Raw genomic sequence first — 21,039 nt, forward strand, 5'->3', positions numbered from 1 at the left:
TTCATCAGTCAAGAAGTAAAGTCAAGTGCAACTATTCTCAACAAAACAGAAGCTTAGCAGCTTTAAGAAAATGACAATTATATACCCGAGATGAGAATTTAACACACAGCGCAAGTCTTGTCTAGTTTCCCATTAACTTCGTAGAATCCGAAATGTGCCCATATGTCCGCTTTCCATGGAAAAGGGTGCGTTTTTATTTACACGTCTATCGCGGTCATCTCTCTCCGCCTCAGCCCTCTTGATTGTTGTTGTTATGCCCCCAGAAGTAATTGAAACTTCACAACTTTATTGTCCACTCGAGGCCAGAAAATAAACAGCGACATAATCGATTATATTATGGGACTTTGCTGCATCGATGCTGAATCGTGCATGCGCGCATTGCGATGCATCGCCGAATCGATTATTGTTGACGCCCCTAGAAAGCACCACCGTTTTCAGTGTTTTACTGTGTTCTTGCCTCACCTTGGGTATATATTAATTTGTCTTTCTTTTTTCAATGCGTACACTTTTGATCTTTGTGCAGCGCCTTGTGGATGTGTGGGCATTTGGCCTGGGCGCATTCATTCCTATGGCTCCAAACAGGGATGAATTAAGAAGCCACCAAACACTTCCATGTTTTCCCTATTTACATGAGTAGTTACATGAGTAAGTATGGTGGCACAAAATAAAACTTTTGTTTGGATCCTAAGGAATGAATGGGGCTAGGCTAAATGCTAACACATTCACGAAGCGCTGTACAAAGATTAAAAGTGCATGCATTTAAAAAGATAGCTATGTGTTAATCCTTCTAAGTTGAGGTAAGAACATAGTCAAATATTGAAAAACAGTGGTGTTTTCCTTTAAAGAGGTTTAACCCTTTAATCTTTAAATGGGGTTAAATAGGTTTTCAGTGATTAACCGATCTTCTCTCTTTTAGATGTGATGATGAGTCTTCATATGCAGCGTGTGCTGAAGGGACACTGGCAGAGTCGTCCTCTGGAGAAGATCAAACCCATCAAGAAGATGTCACTCAAGCACAAGATGTGCATGAGCAGCCGCATGTCTGACCCGTCCTCTAGAGACAAACATAAGCTTTCCAACTCCCTCCTTTCCACAGTCCGTAAGTGTACAACACATTTATTACTTTCACTGGGATTTGAGACATGCTTCAAATTAGACTCCGAAAAGAGACACGTTTATTGATGTTTAAAAGGGAGAGGAAATTGGAAATAGAAAGCCCGAGCACAAAGGCTTCAAATGTGTGACACTGTCATTGTGAATGTCAGGAGCCGAGTCTCTTTTCTAACCGAGGCAAATGCTCACACATTAAGGAGAGTCTAAATCTGGCTGTTGATATGACTGTGCCTGTGGGCACATTTAAAATGACCTGTGAGTGTCTGGCCATCTTTATCATTTCTGCAGTGACTCGGCACTTATTTCTAGCATCATACAATCCAGCCACAGTTACTGACTCTTATTTACTCCTTTCATATTCTTCTTATGAATTATTGAATGAAGCCTTTCAGCCAAAGTGCTGCGATTCATTATGTGAAGGAATTTTAACACGAATGCCGTTTGTTTCAGGTTTGTCACATCTTAAGATGCGCTCAGAGAAGGTGTCTAGACACCAGTCGGACAGCTCAATGAGTGCCAGTAAGATTGACCCTCGACAGCATTTCCGTCAGAGCAGTTCTTTCGATAGGAGCCATGGGCGCAAGAGACCCCGCGAGCCCTCGCTGGAGCGGCCAGAGAATGCGTTACCCCCGTTTGCTTTCATTGTGCATCATAATCTCATTTGACACTTATCTTTAGAAACTCATCACCTTTTTTCTCTTGGCTGAATGTAGATGCTCCTAAGTTTTACATGGAAATGGGAAGCCCCAGTCCCACCATCTCTGCTTTGAATACACCCACCCACAGCCCCCTGATGAGACAGCCATCAATCTCAGAGACCTCCACACCGCTCCACCTCGGCAGCAGTGCTGCAGTAAGAAACTCTCAACATGTTTCATTTTCAGTTTTAAATAAAGTTTTTGTTTTAGGTTTGTCTGAAATCCAGGCTAAAGTCTCATAATGTAAATATGAGATTAGGAGCATTAAAGATTGATTTCACATTTATTTCAATATTTCACGTAATGATATGTTTCAATATAAAGATATCAAAGTTATATTTTCACTGTACATTCTTTACATTATGTAGGATGATTTTATGTAGAAAACTGTAAATCTCAAACTATGCATTTCCACAAGCAGTGTCACATAGTTGTTTATTACGTCAAATATTTTGTACTTTAGTTATAAATATATTCGTGTACTTATTTTTAATTGTAGCACTTTGAGATTCTCTGGAATGAAAAGCGCTTTATAAATAAAATCTATTATTAGTATTATTATTATTATTATTATTATTATTATTAGTGCTGGCAAAGATTAATCGCGATTAATAAACATACAAAATAAAAGTGATATTTTTTGCATAATATATAAATGTTTGCTGTATGTAATTATTATGTATATATAAATACACACACATTCATGTATGCATTTAAGTAACATTTACATGTATATTTATTTATTATTATTATTATATATATATATATTATAATAAATATAATTTTAATTATTATTATTATTAATATTATATTATATATTTTATGTATAATATAATAATAATAATAATAAAATATTATTTTTTATATATATTATATATATATTTAAACACATACATGCATGCATGCATATATATCAATTTTTTGTTTATATATATATATATATATGTATATATATATGTATGTATGTATGTGTGTATATATGTATATAAAACAAAAAATGGATATATATGTATGCATGTATGTGTCTGTGTTTAGATATACACATAATTATTACACGCAACACAGACACACATATTATGCAAAAATGCACTTTTATTTTGTATGCGATTAATCTTTGCCCAGCACTAAAATATATATAATTATATATCAGTACACATGCAAGTCAACATCCAAAAGTAAGTCATTAAATTGTGTCTCTTTGAATCTTTCAGACCATCCGTCGGAGGAGAGGAGAGAGTCCATTTGACATCAATAACATTGTCATCCCCATGTCTGTGGCCGCGACCACCCGAGTGGAGAAGCTACAGTACAAAGAGATCCTCACCCCAAGGTCAGAGACGCAAACATTGTTCATCCATAGCAAGATTCATATACTACGTGGGTTTTTAAAGATGTGATCTGTGTCCAATGAATATGTTTGCATCTATTTTGTAATTGTAGTTGGAGAGAAGTGGATGTTTTTGCAGAACCAATATCTGCAGAGGATGATGTCTTTGAGGTACAAATCTTGATTGCTTGTTGTTTACAATCCAGTTTTACTTGCATCATGGATGCAAATACGGGGCTGCCCGATGTATGTAGTTAAATATATAAGCCTCTGTTTATCTCTTACAGATTGAGGATCTGTCCGATGCTGCGTTCTCTCAGCTTCATCTTGCATATGAGGAGCAGGAACGCTCTCGGTGGAGTTGGACTGCAAGCTCGATAGCGAAGAGAAGAGGCAGCAGGTGGGAAAACAGTTAACAGTCTCTCGCTCGCTTCCCTTTTTTTCTGGTGATTCTGTGTGATAAATTTGAGATTAACAGCTTTCAGTTCGTAGCTGCATGTAGCTAGTTGTTGAGTTTAGAGCAGCAGCTGACGTGTGAAAAGACAGCAACCGTTTCAGATGCAGGAGAGGCATATAATGAGGACAATTTATTAAAGCAAGGAGTATTATTTAGCTGTAATTAAGGGATGTGCTATTAGTCACAGCCCAATAACACCATGATGATCCGTGGCAGATGTAATGTAATATACACTTATGCTTTTAAGTAATATTTAGTAATCACAATTAGCCATAACTGTAAAAACTCTATTATTGTTGCTAAGCAATGTAGTGAGCACTTATACATGTTAACATGCCTTATAAGATTTTGCAGATGCAATTAGGTTAACCAATCATTTTCTCCTCAGGTCTTTTAAGTCTCTGGACGGACGGACGACGCCCTTACTGGGCGGCACTAACCCCTCCACGCCACAGCCTTCATCCCCAGACACGGCACATTTCCACCTGCTGCAGGAGTACAACTCTGTGGTGTCTCCCTCCAGCCCCGTCAGCCCAGAGATAATGATGCTGTCCGGCCTGCAAACACCCGGCTCCAGAGATTCCCACAGACTGATGTCCAACGAGGACACGCGCTGTTCTACGCCAGACACTTATGAGGAAATGGTAAGCTTCTGATGTAAAAGCTTTGTTTGTTTATGTCTGCTAAATGCTGCAGGCACTGGGGTTGGTTGTTTGTTAACTTTGTCTGTATTCCACATGTAATGTTTATGAAGTTTAATAGGAAAGACTTTTTTTTTCATAAAAGGCAAATGTATGCATTCATCTATCCATTTTCAACTTTAACTATTTACCCGCCAATTAGGCCTGGGCAAAAAATAGATTTTTTGATTAATCTTTTTTTTATTATTCTTTTTTTCCGTGGCCGATTCAAACAAAGGCCACGAATAAATTTTTTTTACCCCATATTTATTTCCGCAAACATCGCATGTAAGATTAACGTTAATCTAATTACTAGTCTTTTTTGCCTTGAGCGATGTTACCAAGGAGCCGAGAGGCGAGCCTGTCATTCATTCAGTCTATATTCTAATATAATATTCTATATAATCTATATTAATTGAGTTGTATCGAATCGAGTATAAAAACCAAACTGAGAATCGAAAACCAAGCCGAGAATTGGAACCGAAAATCGAGACGAGAATCGGAATCGAAAAATCAAACTGAGAATCCAATTGATATGATAGCTTGTGAATCGAAATCAAATAAGTCTGGAACATCTGGATCGATACTCAGCCCTACCGCCAATGACGAGTTTTTCCGTATTTCCGCTATTATCCGCCAGGTGGCACTCTTACACAACTTATAAGACCAGGAAGTATCTCCTTAGAGCAAACAGTTCAAACTCATGCTGCGTCTGAAATCGCCTACTAACATACTATATAGTATGCAAAAAGCACTACTTAGGTGGTTTTGGACGCAGCGTCAGTGTTAGGGATGCAAAACGATTAATCACAATTAATCTATTGTAGAATAAAAGTTTTTGTTTACGTATATTTGTGTAAACTGTGTATAATACCTTTTGTATAGATAAATGCACACACACACATGTATATATTTAAGAAATGTTAACATCTGTATATACATTTGTATATTTATGTATAATTTATATTATATACAGATACTTATATAATAAATATTTAATAAATATGATTTTTTTTCTTAAAATTATACATGCATATATATTCTGCTATAGATTAATCGCAATTAATCGTTATGCATCCCTACTCAGTGTATGTTTTGATCATCGCTCTGAATCTGTTTCTATCAAAAGTCCTTCACAAAAACACAATTGTCAATTTTTTTTTGAAAGCAAGGGGTCTGTTCTTTCATTTGATATATTGTATGTTAACATTTTCTGGAAGGCATTAAACACTTGTGAAAATCTTAAAGGCTAAAGAAAGGTGCTGGCTGGGAACTTTAAAAAAAAAGCTGGCTGGTAAAGTAGTTAAGTTGTAATCAGCTTTATTTAATTGTCCATTTAGGGCAACCTGGTGAACCTTGCTTATCAACCCCATTTCAGGATTTACTCTGGTATACTGCCTTCTATGTACAAATACTCACTTGCCATCTCTCCATTTCCCACTATGGGTCTCCCAGCCGGTCCTGCCATGGGAACGCCGGACCTTTCCCCTGGACGTGGAACCAGAGCAAGAGTCCGAAATCCAGCCCAGTCCGCCTGGCGAGAGGCCCTGTAGGACCATACGACGCGTATCCGGCAGCCGGTCATCCAGATCCGAGTCCGACGCCGGACCTTCGTCGCCTCTCGCGGACGACGGCGGCGCCGCCAAGCAGAAGCTCACCAACCCACCCAAACCTACTCACCGATGAAGCCTAGACTCATCTGCACACACCCGACCCCACCGGCTTTCAGAAACTCATGAAACGGCAGCAACGTCGAAGGAAGAAAACCAACAAAACGAATGAAAGTCCCTGTTGTTTGATATTCAAACATCAGTCAATTCTTTCACGCTTTTTAGTGAATTGTATGGAGATGTATTTAGTAACCTGTTTTAATTCGTTCAATCTTTTGGGTCACTGGAAAATCAAAACGTTAGGACAATAAAACATTCAAAGGAAGTAAGAGAGATTAGCTTGTGGAATTGTAAATTGCAGAAGAGCACTTCCCCCCTTAGCATGCTGTCGTACTGAGGGGCACAGCTTGCATTTTGTGGTACCCTTCCAGATTCCTCCAATATGCCACCTTAAATGACTCGCTCAGCCTTGCAGTTTATAATGGAGTGATAAGTGAATAGTGATAAAAACATGATCATGACTGTGTGATGAAGCACTTCATTTTTTTTTCTCCACACCTGAACATTCCTTTACTTCGAAAACCCAAATTTATTTTAGCGCCTTGGAGTTACGTAAAGCCCAGTTACTGATTTACTTTTGACTCGAGCCGATCACTAGAGGTTTCAAGTCTGTTTGTGCTCCATTTCTGTCAAAGAAAGTGACAGAGAGCAGATGACTCGAGTATAGCTCCCAAACGCGACTGCCATGTATGTAGCTTTAAAACGAGTCTGATTGGAGCACTTAATTGGTCTCTCTTGCAGCACACCCTACAATCAGTGCCCGAATATACACGCACAGACCGCTAACACTCGACTGAAGCATAGCCGCTCACCGCAACTCTGTTGCTTAGCACCATGTGCTGTTTTCCTGGAGTAAGATTGGCTTTTTGTTGTGTGGGCTTGCGATTTTTGAAGCACTTTTAAAGTCCTTTAAGATTGAAGTTGCTAATGGTGTCAGACGTACTGTGCATGATCAGATTGCAAATTATTATTATATAATATTGGCAACAATAAAAAAAGAACTCAGTCATGTGTGAATCACTCCAGTATAAACTGAAATTAGCTGCCCTGTGATATTTGTATCCGTCAACTCTGTCATGTTCCCTTTTTCTTTCGTATTACTTGTTTTGTCCCGGTTTTCCTATAAAGAAGCTCTTCCATTTGATTGGTCAGGTCTTAATTCCCTGTTTCCGAGTTGTTGAACATTCTGCAATACCTACGGCCATCACTGAACCCCTAGTAACATGATGTTTATGGTAATAACTTGATGTTATGATAGGCAAGGACTTGGCAAAGTTTCATTCGTTGGCTCCTTTCTTATCTGTTGCTGTCAGTGACAGCTTCATTTTTTTCATTGTGTATTACAGAGGAACGATTTCTGTTAGTTCCCAGTCTTGCAACTTCTTTCCTGTTATTTTAACTAATAAGAATGTACAAGTCTAATAGCAGACACCGATTGCTTACAGTTTTTATTAGTAGCCTTTTTCCGTATCTTTGTCGTCACCCGATTCTAGCTATCATAGCCATTTGTTCTTGTTTAAAGGATGTCATGTTGAATTCCTTGCATCTCGCTGAAGCATAGCGAAATCAACAGCTTCAGTGAAATCTCCTGTTTCATAGTTGCGTGGCAAATCGTCAGGGACCATCCACGACTGTCCCATTTCCTGCTGAGAAACCCGCCGCCCCTTTTCATTCTTAATATCATCAATTATGGTTTTATGTCTGTCTCTCTTTCTGTGTGGGGGTCCGTGTACTTATCAGGCAAATGTACCATAAGGTTTGACTAGCTTTCAAAAGCCAATATTGTATCGTGTGAGTTATTTTCATACTTTGAATTTCCAATGTGGTGAATGAGGGTTGGGTGAGTCTGGTAATATCCTTTAGCATGTAATAGTTTGTACAAAACAACACAAAAAAAGTTTATTTTGTACATACCTTGTTTGATTCTTTACTGTGTTTGATGTTCAGGCTGTAGCTGTCCTGATTGTCTAGGGAGAAGACGAGTACAAATATTTAACACTTATGCAGAAGCAAAAAAAAAAAAGGAAAAAAGGTTTATGGATAATTGGCCAATCTGACATGCGGGCAACGTTTGTGCTTCTCAAATTAAAAGTGAATTATATTGTACAACCTGTTGTCTCTATATTTTTTGTAATTGTGAAATGTACCTTTTTTATATCAAACTATGAGCATCACAGATTCTGATTGTAATTGAGAACCATTGATTGAAATACTTGACACATTTGCATATTGAGATGGGTGTATTTGAGTAAGTTGACTTTTAAAAGTGTTTCTCATCATAAGTTCAGTAGTTTCTAATGTTAAAATAATTAATTTGATATTCAAAGTCACCAAAGAATAAGATAAACGAATTTTTTCACTGATAAACCAATGACAGCCAATCCAATCTACTTGAATCTAAAGTGCACATGCATTTGAAATGACACTGTGGAGAATGTTCATTACATAAATTACTTGAGGTGTCCAGCGCTGTTGCACTTGCACTGAAATTGACTTTATAATGTTTTATTCTACTACACTTATTGATTGTTACACCAAAAGGTAAGATATTAGATAACACTAAATAGATTCACTGTTTAGAAATGGCTAGTGATGGGACATTGGAGAAACGAAGCTTTTCCTTCGGAGCTTCGAATCAATTGAACCAATTACTTCGGAAATTGATTCAGTTTTTTAAAGCGTTCAAAACACCACACACGCTGGCAACACCTGCTGGTCAAAATAGTGTAAAAGCAGGTATGTCCAAACAATTAACACTTTTTTACAAAATAGCACGATTTGTATTAAAATGTTTTAAAAAAAATTGTTAACTTGAGACGTAATTAAAAATGTATTGTGTTTTAAGTTTTATTTAGGGCAAACAAATAATTAATACTAACACTCTTAATTATGTACATTTTTATCTGTCTATAAACAAAAGTAGACAAAATAGTATTGTTATTAGTCAGAAGGATACATGGTTTATTAACTTTAATAATAAAACTGACCCGAGTTCACCTAACCATGTTAGACACTGGTCATTTGTGATCAATTCTCCATCAGAGTTTCGAAACCGTAATGACGTAATGAAGCCTCGAGTCGTTTGCCAAAATCACAGTTTGAAACACGTTCCGAACCAATTGATTCAAAACAAAAGATTCGTAAAAGTTTCGAAGCCTCATGAAGCAGTGCTTCGAAAGCGACCACAGTTAGCTGCTGCAACCGCATTTTCATTTAATGACATGAGAACAACAACAAGGGTTTTCATTGAAGGAAATGTGCTATTAGTTAATGCAATTATAGGTAAATGATTTACGCGGCAAATGATAATACAAATTAATATAGAACAAATTATATAGTTATCGTTGTAGTTATAATGTAAACGGCCCTTAAAACAGTCATTAGAAAATAAAATTCTATTAATTTACCGAACGTGAAAATGCTCGCTGCACTAGCCTAAAATGATTTCTATGTGTGCCCAAAATTGCTTTTAAATTTAATTGCTAGAGTGCATTCTGATGTGGGACGATTCGGACAGGAATTGTTTATCTGCCCTGTTACTGACTCCGAACGACAGGGCACTCTGGAGGGTGTCTGCTATGACCATCTGGTTCACGTAGTGAAGGCAGCAATGAAAAACACGTAATTTTCTGGTTATCTGAAACGGTGGTGGCGTTTTACAAAAAAAATAGGTTATGGCATGATTTGCTCTGGCCATAGACATTCTCAAATAAACTACATTAAATATAAATAAAATTATAATCTTCACCATACTAAAATAAGTAAAATTATTTTTCAATAACATGTTTTTTCAAATGCTGTAATTATTAACAAAGTGCAACTCCAGCAACAGATACTAAAACAAGATAATATTAACACAAAACATTTTGCTATGACATCTCTTCACAGCCAAATGTTGTCATGACTTTTATGTGATAGCAGCACATAAGTTAACCAACTAGTAGCCTACAGACTAAAATATTTTAAAATCTAATTAAAACAGGGCTAAAAGGAAAAATACCCATAATGTACCAATTCTCATGCGGTCGGGGCGCTGCACAGGCAGATCGGCGTATGACATCAAAGTACCGCGAGAGCAATTTAAAGCTACTCTTTGGAAACGCTCTCGCGGTACTTTGATCTCATACACGAAGAACACACCAGTTCATTCGTTTATTCACTCAAGTGGAATAAAGCAACGTAAAAAAAAAACCCTGTGAATGGGAATAAAGTGGGATTTCGGATGCAACCCTAGCCTTTCCTGATTGAAGTAGTTCAACGAAGCTGTATTTTTGGAATACCGTTGCTATGTGACGTTTCCATGATGGCCTTTCAGTCAGACGTTGAATCTGCGGAGTTACAAAGGTAAGTAACAGTCATTCATTGCGTTAAGTAAAACACAAATAGACAATCAAACGAGACCGATAGAAGTTTAATACGCACTTTATTTCCAAATTCACGTTTACAGCAAGGAGTATCGGTGTAAACCAATTAATAAAACACATTACTATAAGGACAATCACAACTGTCAAGCTAGAAGGCGATGAAAGAGCAGAGGCGGAAAATGAAACATTGGGAAAGAGGGAACTGGTTAACAGATCACACAGGACTGTTTGAAATACAGCTAGCTAACAAGTGTTTTAACGTTTTGTTTGGTAAATCAGTTTAACCCACATCTCAAAATTTTCAGGTTTATGTTAGCAGCATGCTGTAAGTTACTGAAGAGACGCCACACACTGTTGGGTTACAGCAATCAGCCTGAAGCTTCTCACGTAAGTTAATAATGTGAGATATATGTGATGCTAGACAAACTTCTTTACTGATAATGTCAACTTTCTGTGCATTTTTGTTTATTTCCTCCATTCCTAAAAGCACGATACACATTGTTTATGAGTAGTTGAGCAGTTTGAGTAATATCACATCACACGTCCGACATCCTCATGTCCGACAACTGCGTTCAATTTCAGATAAGGAAAAGTTGCGATGCATTGAGAATATGAAAATTGAGTTTAGTATCAGATTGTAATAAGTTAAATTGAACACATTCGTTCATTTTTTACACCATCCACACAATACAATAAGAAAAATGCAATTTACAAACAGAATCTTTGCAGGTAGCTTTGTTCATGATCTCGCTTTTTTAATTGTATTTTTTAGTTAAACACCCCTTAAAATCAATTACAGAGTTTTCTAAACAGTTAAACAGGGATGAATTATTATATTCAAGACCTCGGTGAAGTAGCATGCTGGGAATGTGCAGTCACGTGTCATCTTTGTAGTTTGGATTGATGGCTATAGTAAAGGCATTACAACTGAGGGAGCTTGACTGGGTATCAAATGTTCTGCATCATTTCACACCAAATGTTCGGCATACATTGGCGTACATCATAAAATCTGATTTATACTAAAGAGCATCTGTACAGCATAGACAGTTTTCTGAAGCACAACTGATTGGCACTGGCAGGCATTTTTATATATGGGAGTCCCCATGATGTTGTTTTTTTTTTGTATTTTTAATATTGTGAAATGCCCACACATATTCTGCAAAGGTCCATTAACAGATTCTTTGTAACAGTGTATTATATCCAGAAGCAGAAATTCATCAGTACAAATACATGGGGATTGGGGATGAAACAACTGTGCTAGTGATATTGTTAACTCTTGCGCAGGACAGACTACTTACAGTTAAGGTTTCTGAATGACTGAATGACATTGTTTTCTACTTTGTCAAATAGGGATTTGAGGTCAAGCAAAAGTCTTTAACGAATTCATTCACAACGATTCACAAGGAAAGAAAATGATATGTGCAATATGTAAATGTGAAGTTTCAAATAAGTTATACAATCTTTACTTGCTACATCGTAATATTTTTTTGGTACATTCTAGTACCAAGATTCCCAATTCTTTGCACTTGATAAAGTTATTTACGATATAACTAGCAAAAATGTGTCATCTTCATAAAGTCCAGAGATGCTTTGAGAATGTGTAACTGTTATTGTTAAAGGTGTGCAATAGCATTTATCAAAAAGCAGTAGCATGCACTTGTCTTTAGTGCCCACTAATGCAACTGGCTTACATAAATAATAGCAGGTCTTTCATTTTTAAATTTTTGTTCATTTTTAAAGTTGATGTGTTTACCAAAAGAGTGTTTGAAATGTTTCTATCCTAACAAATTCATATCTATTCTAATAAACTTCATCTTTCCAAACCTTTCCCACTACTGCATGACATAACAGGAGTGCGTTAAATAAATAAAAAAACAGAAAACATTCACAATAAGGCAACAGATCAAATGCAGCGTGTAAAGCAAATGTCGTCGTCTTTGTTTCTTTTAAAAAACGGGGCAATTAAAAAAATCTGGTTACTCTGTGCTGTAAATGACCATTTGGATCAATACACCACCAGATCCTTTTCAATTGTAAATATTTTGATGATACTAACATGATACTAGCCAATAACATCAATAACTGTCCCTCTGTGCCAGAAGGCGAAAATTATTTCACAAGCAGACAAGCCGTTGGGACAACCTTTAGTTAGGAGAATCCGACAAGCACCTTATTTAAAAGGACTGAAGGAGATACTTTTAAAACTTTTTTTTGTTGTTGTCAATTGTTGACACATCAGCACCCTTCGGAGAAGGGAGGAGCAGCTCACAGGCCTTGTTTAGCGAGGGAGGCTGACACCTGATCAGCTAGCGTGGACAGTTGTGGTGAATCGACCATGTTGATGCTGCCGGAGGAAGACACGTTACTGAGACGGCGAGGCGATCCGTCCGTGGAAAAGTTGGGGGACTGGTACACAATCTCGGCACCGTGGTCAGTGCGCGCTTTGGCCTGCTCGCGGAAATTTAGCTTGTGGCTCTCAATCTAATGGGAGGAAGAGAGGAATTTGGCTTAAGTTAAGAAATTGTGAGGTTTCCTGAAAAAGTGCAAAGTTCATTAGTTTTTCAGGAAGGGGGATTCTACCATTTCTAGGTGAAATTTTTTTTTTTTTGCTGTTTTGAAAGCACTAGTTTTTGTCATACCTTACAAATGGTTTACATGTACTGTAATGTGGATGCACATTTATGTGGACTAGTAAGTCTGCCCTCTACTGGACATAATGGACAATATCTGACCCAGTCTGGGAATTCCTATAATGTAAAGTACATTCTGTGAAAATATAATATTCTAAAAAATATTCTGTATTTGGTCCATTCGGTGCATCCCTAATTTATACAGGAGAACATTTTTATTTTGGGGGGAACCATCCCTTTTAAAATTGACTGAGTAAGGTCATGTCGAAGATTGAAATCAGACTTTTGATAATAAATTATGACACTTAAAGGTACACTCCACTTTTTAACAAAATATGTTCATTTTCCAGCTCCACTAGAGTTAAACATTTGATTTTTATTGTTTTGAAATCCATTTAGCCGATCTCTGGGTCTGCCTGTACCACTTTTAGCATAGCTTATAATCTATTGAGTCTGGTTAGACCATTAGTATCGCACACAAAAATAACCAAAGAGTTTCAATGTTTTTATTTTTTATTTAAAACTTGACTCTTCTGTAGTTACATTGTTGTACTAAGACCGACGGAAAATTAAAAGTTGTGATTTTCTAGGCAGATATGGCTAGGAACTATACTCCCATTCTGGCGTAATAATCAAGGACTTTGCTGCCGTAACATGGCTGCAGCAGGCGCAATGATATTATGCAGCACCCGAAAATAGTCCCCTTTCTAACTTTCAATAGTTTTTAATCTTTTATCGGTCTTAGTACACTATGTAACTACAGAAGAGTCAAATTTTAAATAGGAAAAATATTGAAACTCTGGTCATTTTTGAGTGTGATGCTAATGGTCTAATCAAATTCAATAGATTACGCAAAGCTATGCTAAAAGCTACCCAGTCTCATTTAGATGCATATAAATAGCACGAAGTGTGAAAATCGTGGAATACATACGCCAAATTCCAATTTGGTATACATATGATACACCAGTCCTTTCCATTCACTTAAACGGTACATATTTTTTTGTCATTTTATTTATTGGTTTCTCAAATTTTTCAGTTTTTAAATCATTTTTGCTTGGATTTAGGGTTAGATTTCAGATTTGCTTAAGGAGGTTATTTAATTTAATATACAGGTTTCTCCATGTTTTTGTCTATATTTAAGACATGGTCGCTTGGAGTTGTGGTTATAATTGGGGTTTGGGTTATGATGTCATTTTTATTTAAAAAAAAGTTGTTCTAACCCTAAACCCAAGCGAAAAAATTGAGAAACCAATAAATAAAACAACAAAAAAAGATGCACCGTCCAAGTGAATGGGAAGGACCAACGCGCCACATGCACGCCAAACTGGAATCCGGCACATGCACCGCACGATTTTCACACTTCGTGCTATTTATACGCAACCCCGTAAGACAGGGTTCACTAAAAGTGGTACCGCCAGTCCCGAAGATCCGCTGAATGGATTCCAAAACGGCAAAAATCAAATGTTCAACTCCAGTGGAACTGGCAAACGAGCCCATTTTCAAAAATGTGGAGTGTCCCTTTAACCCTGAATTTCACATACAGGGTCACATCATGCTTGATATAGTGTATAACTAAAATGTGCAAATGTATGATCGCTCATTGAAAATGTTCATTGTAACATCTTAACTCAACTAGACACACTACAATTCTAGTAATATACTTACTGAGGCCCTCTGACACAACCAGACTGCTCCCTTCAGAGGAGGGAAGGTCAAAGGGCTTGTTCCCATCATTAGGGTGAACAGCATCCCCATTAGAGGAAGCTTTTGAGGTCTCTGCATCTGCTTCCTTCTCCCTCTACAGGGTGAATGCCACATAATTCACAGAGTTATGGGTAAACAAAACAAAATTGGATGGGATCAACGCAAATTATGAAGTGAGGAGGTTATAAAGGGAGACAAAATAACAGATACAAGGCAAATGAAAGGGAATGCTGGGAGAAAAGGATGAATTTAATCTTTGAATTCTTGCTTACTTGCTACTATACTAGGTTTTGTTATAAATTGTAAGTAAAACAGTAAGCATTATTCAACCATAAACATTATGAACAGTAGCACCTTGCTGTCACATTTAATTTGGCAAGTAGCATTGCTAGGGCAAAGCTAGTAGGGTAAAAAGGGGGAAGCTTTAACAATTTCTAAATACGACAACACGTTCTTAGATCAACACATCTATACATGAAGATTTGTGGAGGTTGAGAAATATGAATGCATGAAAATGAAGCACTCAGCCAGCAGTTGTCAAAAACACTTAAGTTTGCTAAAGACAGAAACCACATTAAAGGAACGCTGCATTAAATAATGGATAAAGAAAAAGCACTAAGCAAAGAACACCTATATGAACTAATCTTAAAAAAAATGTGTTCAGTAGAGAGAGAAGATGAAGAACACCAGGACTCCCAGCCGCCATTCTGTCACCCACATGATTCTATTCTGTATACTTAGTAAGCTTATTTTATTATATATATTTATTATATATATTTCATCAGGTTTATTACATTAAAGGTGCAATGTGGGACTTTTAGTGGCATCTAGTGGTGAGACTGTGAATTGCAACCAATGGCTCATTCCACAGCTCACCCCTCTTTTTCAAAGCGCATAGTGATGCTACGGTAGCCACCACAGGACAAACACGTCATTGTCTGAGACAACGTAGTGACAAACGCGATCTATACAACAATTTGTCCATTTAGGGCTACTGTAGAAACATGGCCGTGACTTCCATGTAAGGGGACCTGCGGTGTATTTCGATAAAAAAGCTAATTCTAAGGTAATAAAAACAATACAGTTCATTTTGTAGAGTCTTTATACACCACTGATAATATAGTTATGTATATTATATTGCATTTCTGTCAAGAGATCCTTCTAAAAGTCCCACATTACATCACTAATAATTAGGGATGCACCGATATGGAAATTTTGGCCGATAACTCTTTATATTTGGGGGGCGATAACCGATATATATAGGCCGATAAATATTCATATTATTTTCACAATGAAAAACTCCCAGACCGCGGACATTTTGTCTTTGCGATAGACTAGCATACTCTTCTTAAGCCCGCAACACGTGTCATCTTCGTGCTATGTCACAGAAAGCACCAATCAAAACTCCACATGGCCAGCAATGAGCAAGTGAAGTGGTTCAACAAACCAAAATAATCCATCATTTATCGGCTGTCATTTATCGGCCTAATAATTTTGCTATCAGACCGATAACCGATAATATTAAAAATAAGCAGTTATCGGCCGATAAAGATATGTCGGTCGATATATTGTGCATCCCTACTAATAATATATTAATCATTATGGTTATTAATTAATTAGCACATGTGGTAATATAAGTGACATCCTGTGGACTTTTTTGTTTTTGTGACTACATTATAGAGAAATTAATAAGATAATGCAGGCTTTTATAATTCTGTTAATGTTTTACTCAATGAACACTTATTCCTAAAGCAACAATTCTGTCATCATTTAGTCATCTGTATGTTATATCAAACCTATGAATTTCTTTCTTTTATAGAACAAAAGAAGTCATTTTTTAAATGTCCTGGTCTTTTCCATACAAAGAATGTGAATGATGCACGTCAAGATGTGTTAGGTAGGTTTGACATCAAATATTTTTAGTTCTTTTGAGTCGTTGTTAAATAAAGATGTAATATGTCTTGATGCACCATACTGCAGCATTCGAGCAAAGATGGAGATTCTGTTCAAAACATAAATGGCTCCAGCTGACTTGATGTACTATTTTAAACCATTTTTTTGTCTTTTTGTTATTTTTAAAGCTGTACAGGCCAAGTCCCCCAGTATGAAAGATTAGCCAGAAGTCTCAGTTGGTGTTCCACAGAAGAAAGTAAGTTACATGAGTTTGAAACAGTATGTGGGTGAGTAAATGATGGCAAAATTGTAGTTTTTGGTTGAACATTGGGATAATAAATAACAGTAGATTGTACACTCCAGATTATGGTACCAGCCTGCATTTAGTATTTCAACTAACAGTCAAATTAAAGAGACCTTACATGCAACTTAAAGAAATTGGCAAAAATCTATGCAAAATAAGGACACTGAAGTCTCCCAAGCAGGAAGAAGCATGCCAATCATAACAAGATCTTGATTTACAGTTTACAGGAAGGAAACTTTAGGGTAGTGAGATGAAAGATTAAAACAGCCTAAATGTATTGTATTGCACTGTAATGTTGATATAGCTTTAAAACTCAACAAACATTAGTGCTTCATGGTATAGTATTTAAAAATAAATATAAGAGCATACCCTCCTACTACCACCCCCAGGAACATGTCCAATGTTTTCAAGAGATCCAACTTTTGACTGGGCTTTAAAGTCCAGCTTCTCAGATTTGATCTCCACATTTCCACCTCCTAAAATAAAGATACAATTGTAAATGTTAATTCTTCGTGCTTAAACCAAACCTTTATCCCCTGTTTTAGTAAAATGGATATGAGGATACATAGAAGGCAGTGATGTCTAATAGCTGATATCCGTTTACTGGATATATGACTGTCAAACCATTAAGGTAAGTACACAAAAGCTGCCTTTTAAAAATGTACACCTTTGTACCTGCATGGTGCATATTAAAGGTGCAGTGTGTAAATTTTAGTGTCATCTAGTGGTGAGGTTGCGAATTGCAACCAATGGCTCAGTTAACTGCTCACCTATCGCATTTAAAACGCATAGAGAAGCTACGGTAGCCACCACCAGACAAACATGTCATCTTTGAAACAGCGTCGTATAAAAAGGAAAAAAACATGGCGGCACAAAATGGCGACTTCCATGTTAGGGGACCCTCGGTATGTAGATAAAATGTCTCATTCTAAGGTATTAAAAACATAATGGTTCATTATGAAAGGTCTTTATACACCCCTGATAATATAGTTTTGTATATTATTTTGTATTTCTGTCAAGAGATCCTTCTAAAAATTACACACTGCACCTTTAAAGCAACAATAAAGAGTTTTTGCTCTTTGCTCGCCCTACAGGTTGGAAGCGGAATTGTCCATTACCACTGTCGTATATAATTTAGCCTATTGCAGCAAACCTGGCTCTGATTGGATTGTAAGTCTGCTGTAAAGCAAGTTTTTGTAGTTTTCACTTTAACTACAGGATTACGACCCGATGGTTGGAAACTTCTGTAGTGCCGTTTTGGCCAATAGAGGGCTGCAAAGCGAAAGTGAAAGTGCCGTTCACCCTGTTTCGAGTGGATGAACGACTGAAACTTTTTTGAAACGTTATTTTAAGGCAGTGCTTCTCAATTATTTTCTGTCACGCCCCCCCCTAGGAAGAAGTAAACATTTCGCGCCCCCCCCCAACTGTCCACCGTGACTGTAAATAGTATAATTTGTCTATAAAATTACACATCTGCAAAACATTGTATCCTTATTAACATTGAGAAAACACAAAAAGAAAACACAAAAAAAGAAATATTGATCAACTTACAACAAAGAATAACTTTATTAACATTGTTCTTTAGTCTGTAACAGAAAAGACTTAAAATGCATCAATTTGCCTGAAATAAAAAAATCGATCCTTATTTAAAGTATAATATTTTTTGACCATTTGATACTGACAAATTAAATTAAATATAATCAATAAATAATAATAAAAACTCAAGCGGCTTATCAGCGTGATTGGGGTGTAATGTCTTTAAGTGGCGGTTCAAAAAAATCACTTCCTGAAAAAGTATTTTCCCCGGGGTCTCGCGCGCCCCCCCTGGTGTCGCTTCGAGCCCCACCTGGGGGTCCCGCCCCACTAATTGAGAAGCACTGTTTTAAGGTAAAAAAAACTCTTTAGTGTTGCTTTAATACCTCACATGTACATATTGATAACAACTCTATACTTACCTTAATGCTACATATTAGGATCTTTTTAAAGGGTACAACAATACAGAAATCCCTTTTGTACCATTTTTAAGAGCGTAAGGTGTATATAAAACTTTGTGCAATTCTTTACCCAAACTGTTCTCAGGTGTCATGGCTGGCTGGCATTTTGGTGCTAACATGTTTTCCTATAATACATTGCTTTTAAAAGCAGCTATGTGAAACCTCACCTGGTTTGTGATGAAGGTTGGCCTTAGAGCCGCACTTTGATTGGACGTTGCTTAAGTCAATCTTTTTGTGCACAATCTGAACCTAAAGCATGACGAAAGAAAAGTCAGTCACCCTGAGCATGAGGAGCCAATCTCAGGGGGAACACACCACATGCTCACGGCACCCAAAGAGCTGATGATCTCGAGTAGAAAAACTGATTAATAACAACAACAGGGTTTGTAAGACAGAGAAGAAACCATACAGGAAATGAATAAACATAATATTTCTTTTAAGAACCAGGAAGGTTTTATATTTACCAAGATTTATATATGAGATTATTTTACAGTCAAATCATATCAAATTAGTATAAAAATAATATTTAAACATTTCCTCTCTGTCCTTCACTCAGTATTTGCATCACGCCATTAAAACAGTCAAAGGTCCAAGAGGAAGCCAGAGGGAAGAGACTGCAATTAAAAAACATGTTATATCTGATTTACTGATTCTCAGACAAAATCAGATATAACTACTTGCATTTGAAGGAAATACCAGGGCTTGCAAGGCAGAGTTTAGGCCCCAAAAAAGGAGAGATAGGGAGAGAAATGACATTAGCAGCTAAAGTGGACGTCCTACATCACTGGTAAATCAATGAAAGATTTCAAATATTCAATCCTAAATTTTAAGTATAAAATAAAGCAACCAAATTACCTACAAAGTTCAAATGGAGTCAAATAAATAATTGTAAAATAGTGTAAAAATAAATATAAGGGATTTCAATATAGTGCACGCCTTGCAAGCACTTTAATAATGCACATGCTTGTTTCAAGTTCATTCTCCATAACTGACTACAGTTTACAGTCCACAACCTCACATTTCTTGAATATCTCACCAAAACACCATTTTCATTCAGATGCATTACACGAAGGAGGAACCAGGAGATAAACCAGGTAAGAGGAATTCACAGAGGGTGTGAGACTGAGGATTCATGCAAACGAACTAAAACCTTTTCTGTCAGTGGAATGTAGAGGAATGTTTGCCTATTGCAAATACAGCACCAATGCAGGCACACGTGACTCTGAACTATACATTATGTACATTCTGGTAATGTGTAAGTGAATTTTCGTTGTGGGGTGATCTCTTTAAAGGCGCTCTAAGCGAATCTGTGTGATGTTACTTTTTGTTGATGTTTGAACTGTTTTCAAACAAACGGAGTGTAGCTAACTCGTCCCTCCCACTCCCTTCCGTGCTTTCATGAACGCGCCTAACCCCCAAATCTTTCTTGCCGTTTATTGGCTGGAACACTTTGTTATCGTTTCTGGTAGTAGGTTTGGCCACTTTGTTTTTATTGCAGTTTGTGGAGCCTGGGCTGTCTATAGAGATCGCGTTTTTTTACAGTTTGATCAGCAGACAGGCAGCAAGCAGATAGTGAGGAGATGTTTGCTGTATGTAACAAAAATGTTTTATGGTCTAAAACGCGTGAATTCGCTTAGAGCACCTTTAACGGTACAGAAATACATTTCACATTGATGTGCCCAAGCCTTCATTGCAGCTGTGTGGGTGTTGGGTGGGCAATGCTTGCTGGGATGGTGTTGTTGTTGTTGAGAGAAACCTACTTATCGCTTCTCACTCTGGGCATATTTGTCACGGTTTTACTAGTTAAAAGAGGTAGGCTAACTGTTGACACTTAACATTGCAGAACTGCCTGTGAAAGCTTTAAATATGTTTGACTGTCTGTTAGAAATGAGGAGCAGCCATGGCTAGCGCTTTAGAGCGATTAAATCACAATGTTTTTATCCTTTCAATACAATAGCTGCCCTCTAACTGTACATTCACACCGCCGCAGACTTGAGCTTCCAAAGTTACCGGAAGTCATTCATTTTCAATGAAAGCTGGCTTCTCTCAGCTGAAAGGAGCATCAAATCCATCAGCGTCGCGTTTTGAGCGACCAGAGCATCAATCAGAAAGTTGAAAGAAGCTCAACTTTATGGTAATGAGCTATGACGCGGTTCAGCGGCAAGCGGCGGCAAAACGCCAGCAACCAGACGGAATATAGCCTAG

General features: G+C 37.2%; 2 protein-coding genes and 1 long non-coding RNA gene across 12 annotated transcripts in view; 2 read left to right on the forward strand and 1 right to left on the reverse strand.

The window, feature by feature from the left end:
- kansl1b (KAT8 regulatory NSL complex subunit 1b) overlaps positions 1-8,054 on the forward strand; it is a 60,961-nt gene extending 52,907 nt beyond the window's left edge. For 3 of the 4 annotated variants that reach the window (XM_055194470.2, XM_055194469.2, XM_055194471.2), the window contains exons 8-15: positions 917-1,099; positions 1,564-1,731; positions 1,827-1,966; positions 3,023-3,141; positions 3,252-3,309; positions 3,426-3,538; positions 3,984-4,238; positions 5,721-8,054. In XM_055194470.2, the coding sequence (XP_055050445.1) occupies positions 917-1,099; positions 1,564-1,731; positions 1,827-1,966; positions 3,023-3,141; positions 3,252-3,309; positions 3,426-3,538; positions 3,984-4,238; positions 5,721-5,961 (1,277 nt within the window). In that variant the 3' untranslated portion in view covers positions 5,962-8,054. Of the gene's footprint in view, positions 1-916; positions 1,100-1,563; positions 1,732-1,826; positions 1,967-3,022; positions 3,142-3,251; positions 3,310-3,425; positions 3,539-3,983; positions 4,240-5,720 lie in introns of all 4 variants that reach the window. The other variant, XM_055194472.2, reaches the window with a different exon arrangement.
- Positions 8,055-10,351: 2,297 nt separating this feature from the next.
- Positions 10,352-21,039, reverse strand: part of maptb (microtubule-associated protein tau b) — a 48,093-nt gene continuing 37,405 nt past the window's right edge. For 6 of the 7 annotated variants that reach the window (XM_055194482.2, XM_055194484.2, XM_073857495.1 and 3 more), the window contains 3 exons: positions 19,002-19,083; positions 17,210-17,316; positions 10,352-12,790 (listed from right to left, as the gene is read on the reverse strand). In XM_055194482.2, the coding sequence (XP_055050457.2) occupies positions 12,575-12,790; positions 17,210-17,316; positions 19,002-19,083 (405 nt within the window). In that variant the 3' untranslated portion in view covers positions 10,352-12,574. Of the gene's footprint in view, positions 12,791-14,604; positions 14,738-17,209; positions 17,317-19,001; positions 19,084-21,039 lie in introns of all 7 variants that reach the window. The other variant, XM_055194483.2, reaches the window with a different exon arrangement.
- LOC141351098 (uncharacterized) lies at positions 16,460-17,643 on the forward strand. Its single transcript, XR_012359296.1, has 3 exons — positions 16,460-16,540; positions 16,725-16,792; positions 17,386-17,643. It is a non-coding gene; the product is annotated as an uncharacterized lncRNA (long non-coding RNA).

The sequence above is a fragment of the Misgurnus anguillicaudatus genome, chromosome 19 (assembly GCF_027580225.2).
Source record: "Misgurnus anguillicaudatus chromosome 19, ASM2758022v2, whole genome shotgun sequence".
In the NCBI taxonomy this organism is placed as follows: Eukaryota; Metazoa; Chordata; class Actinopteri; order Cypriniformes; family Cobitidae; genus Misgurnus; species Misgurnus anguillicaudatus.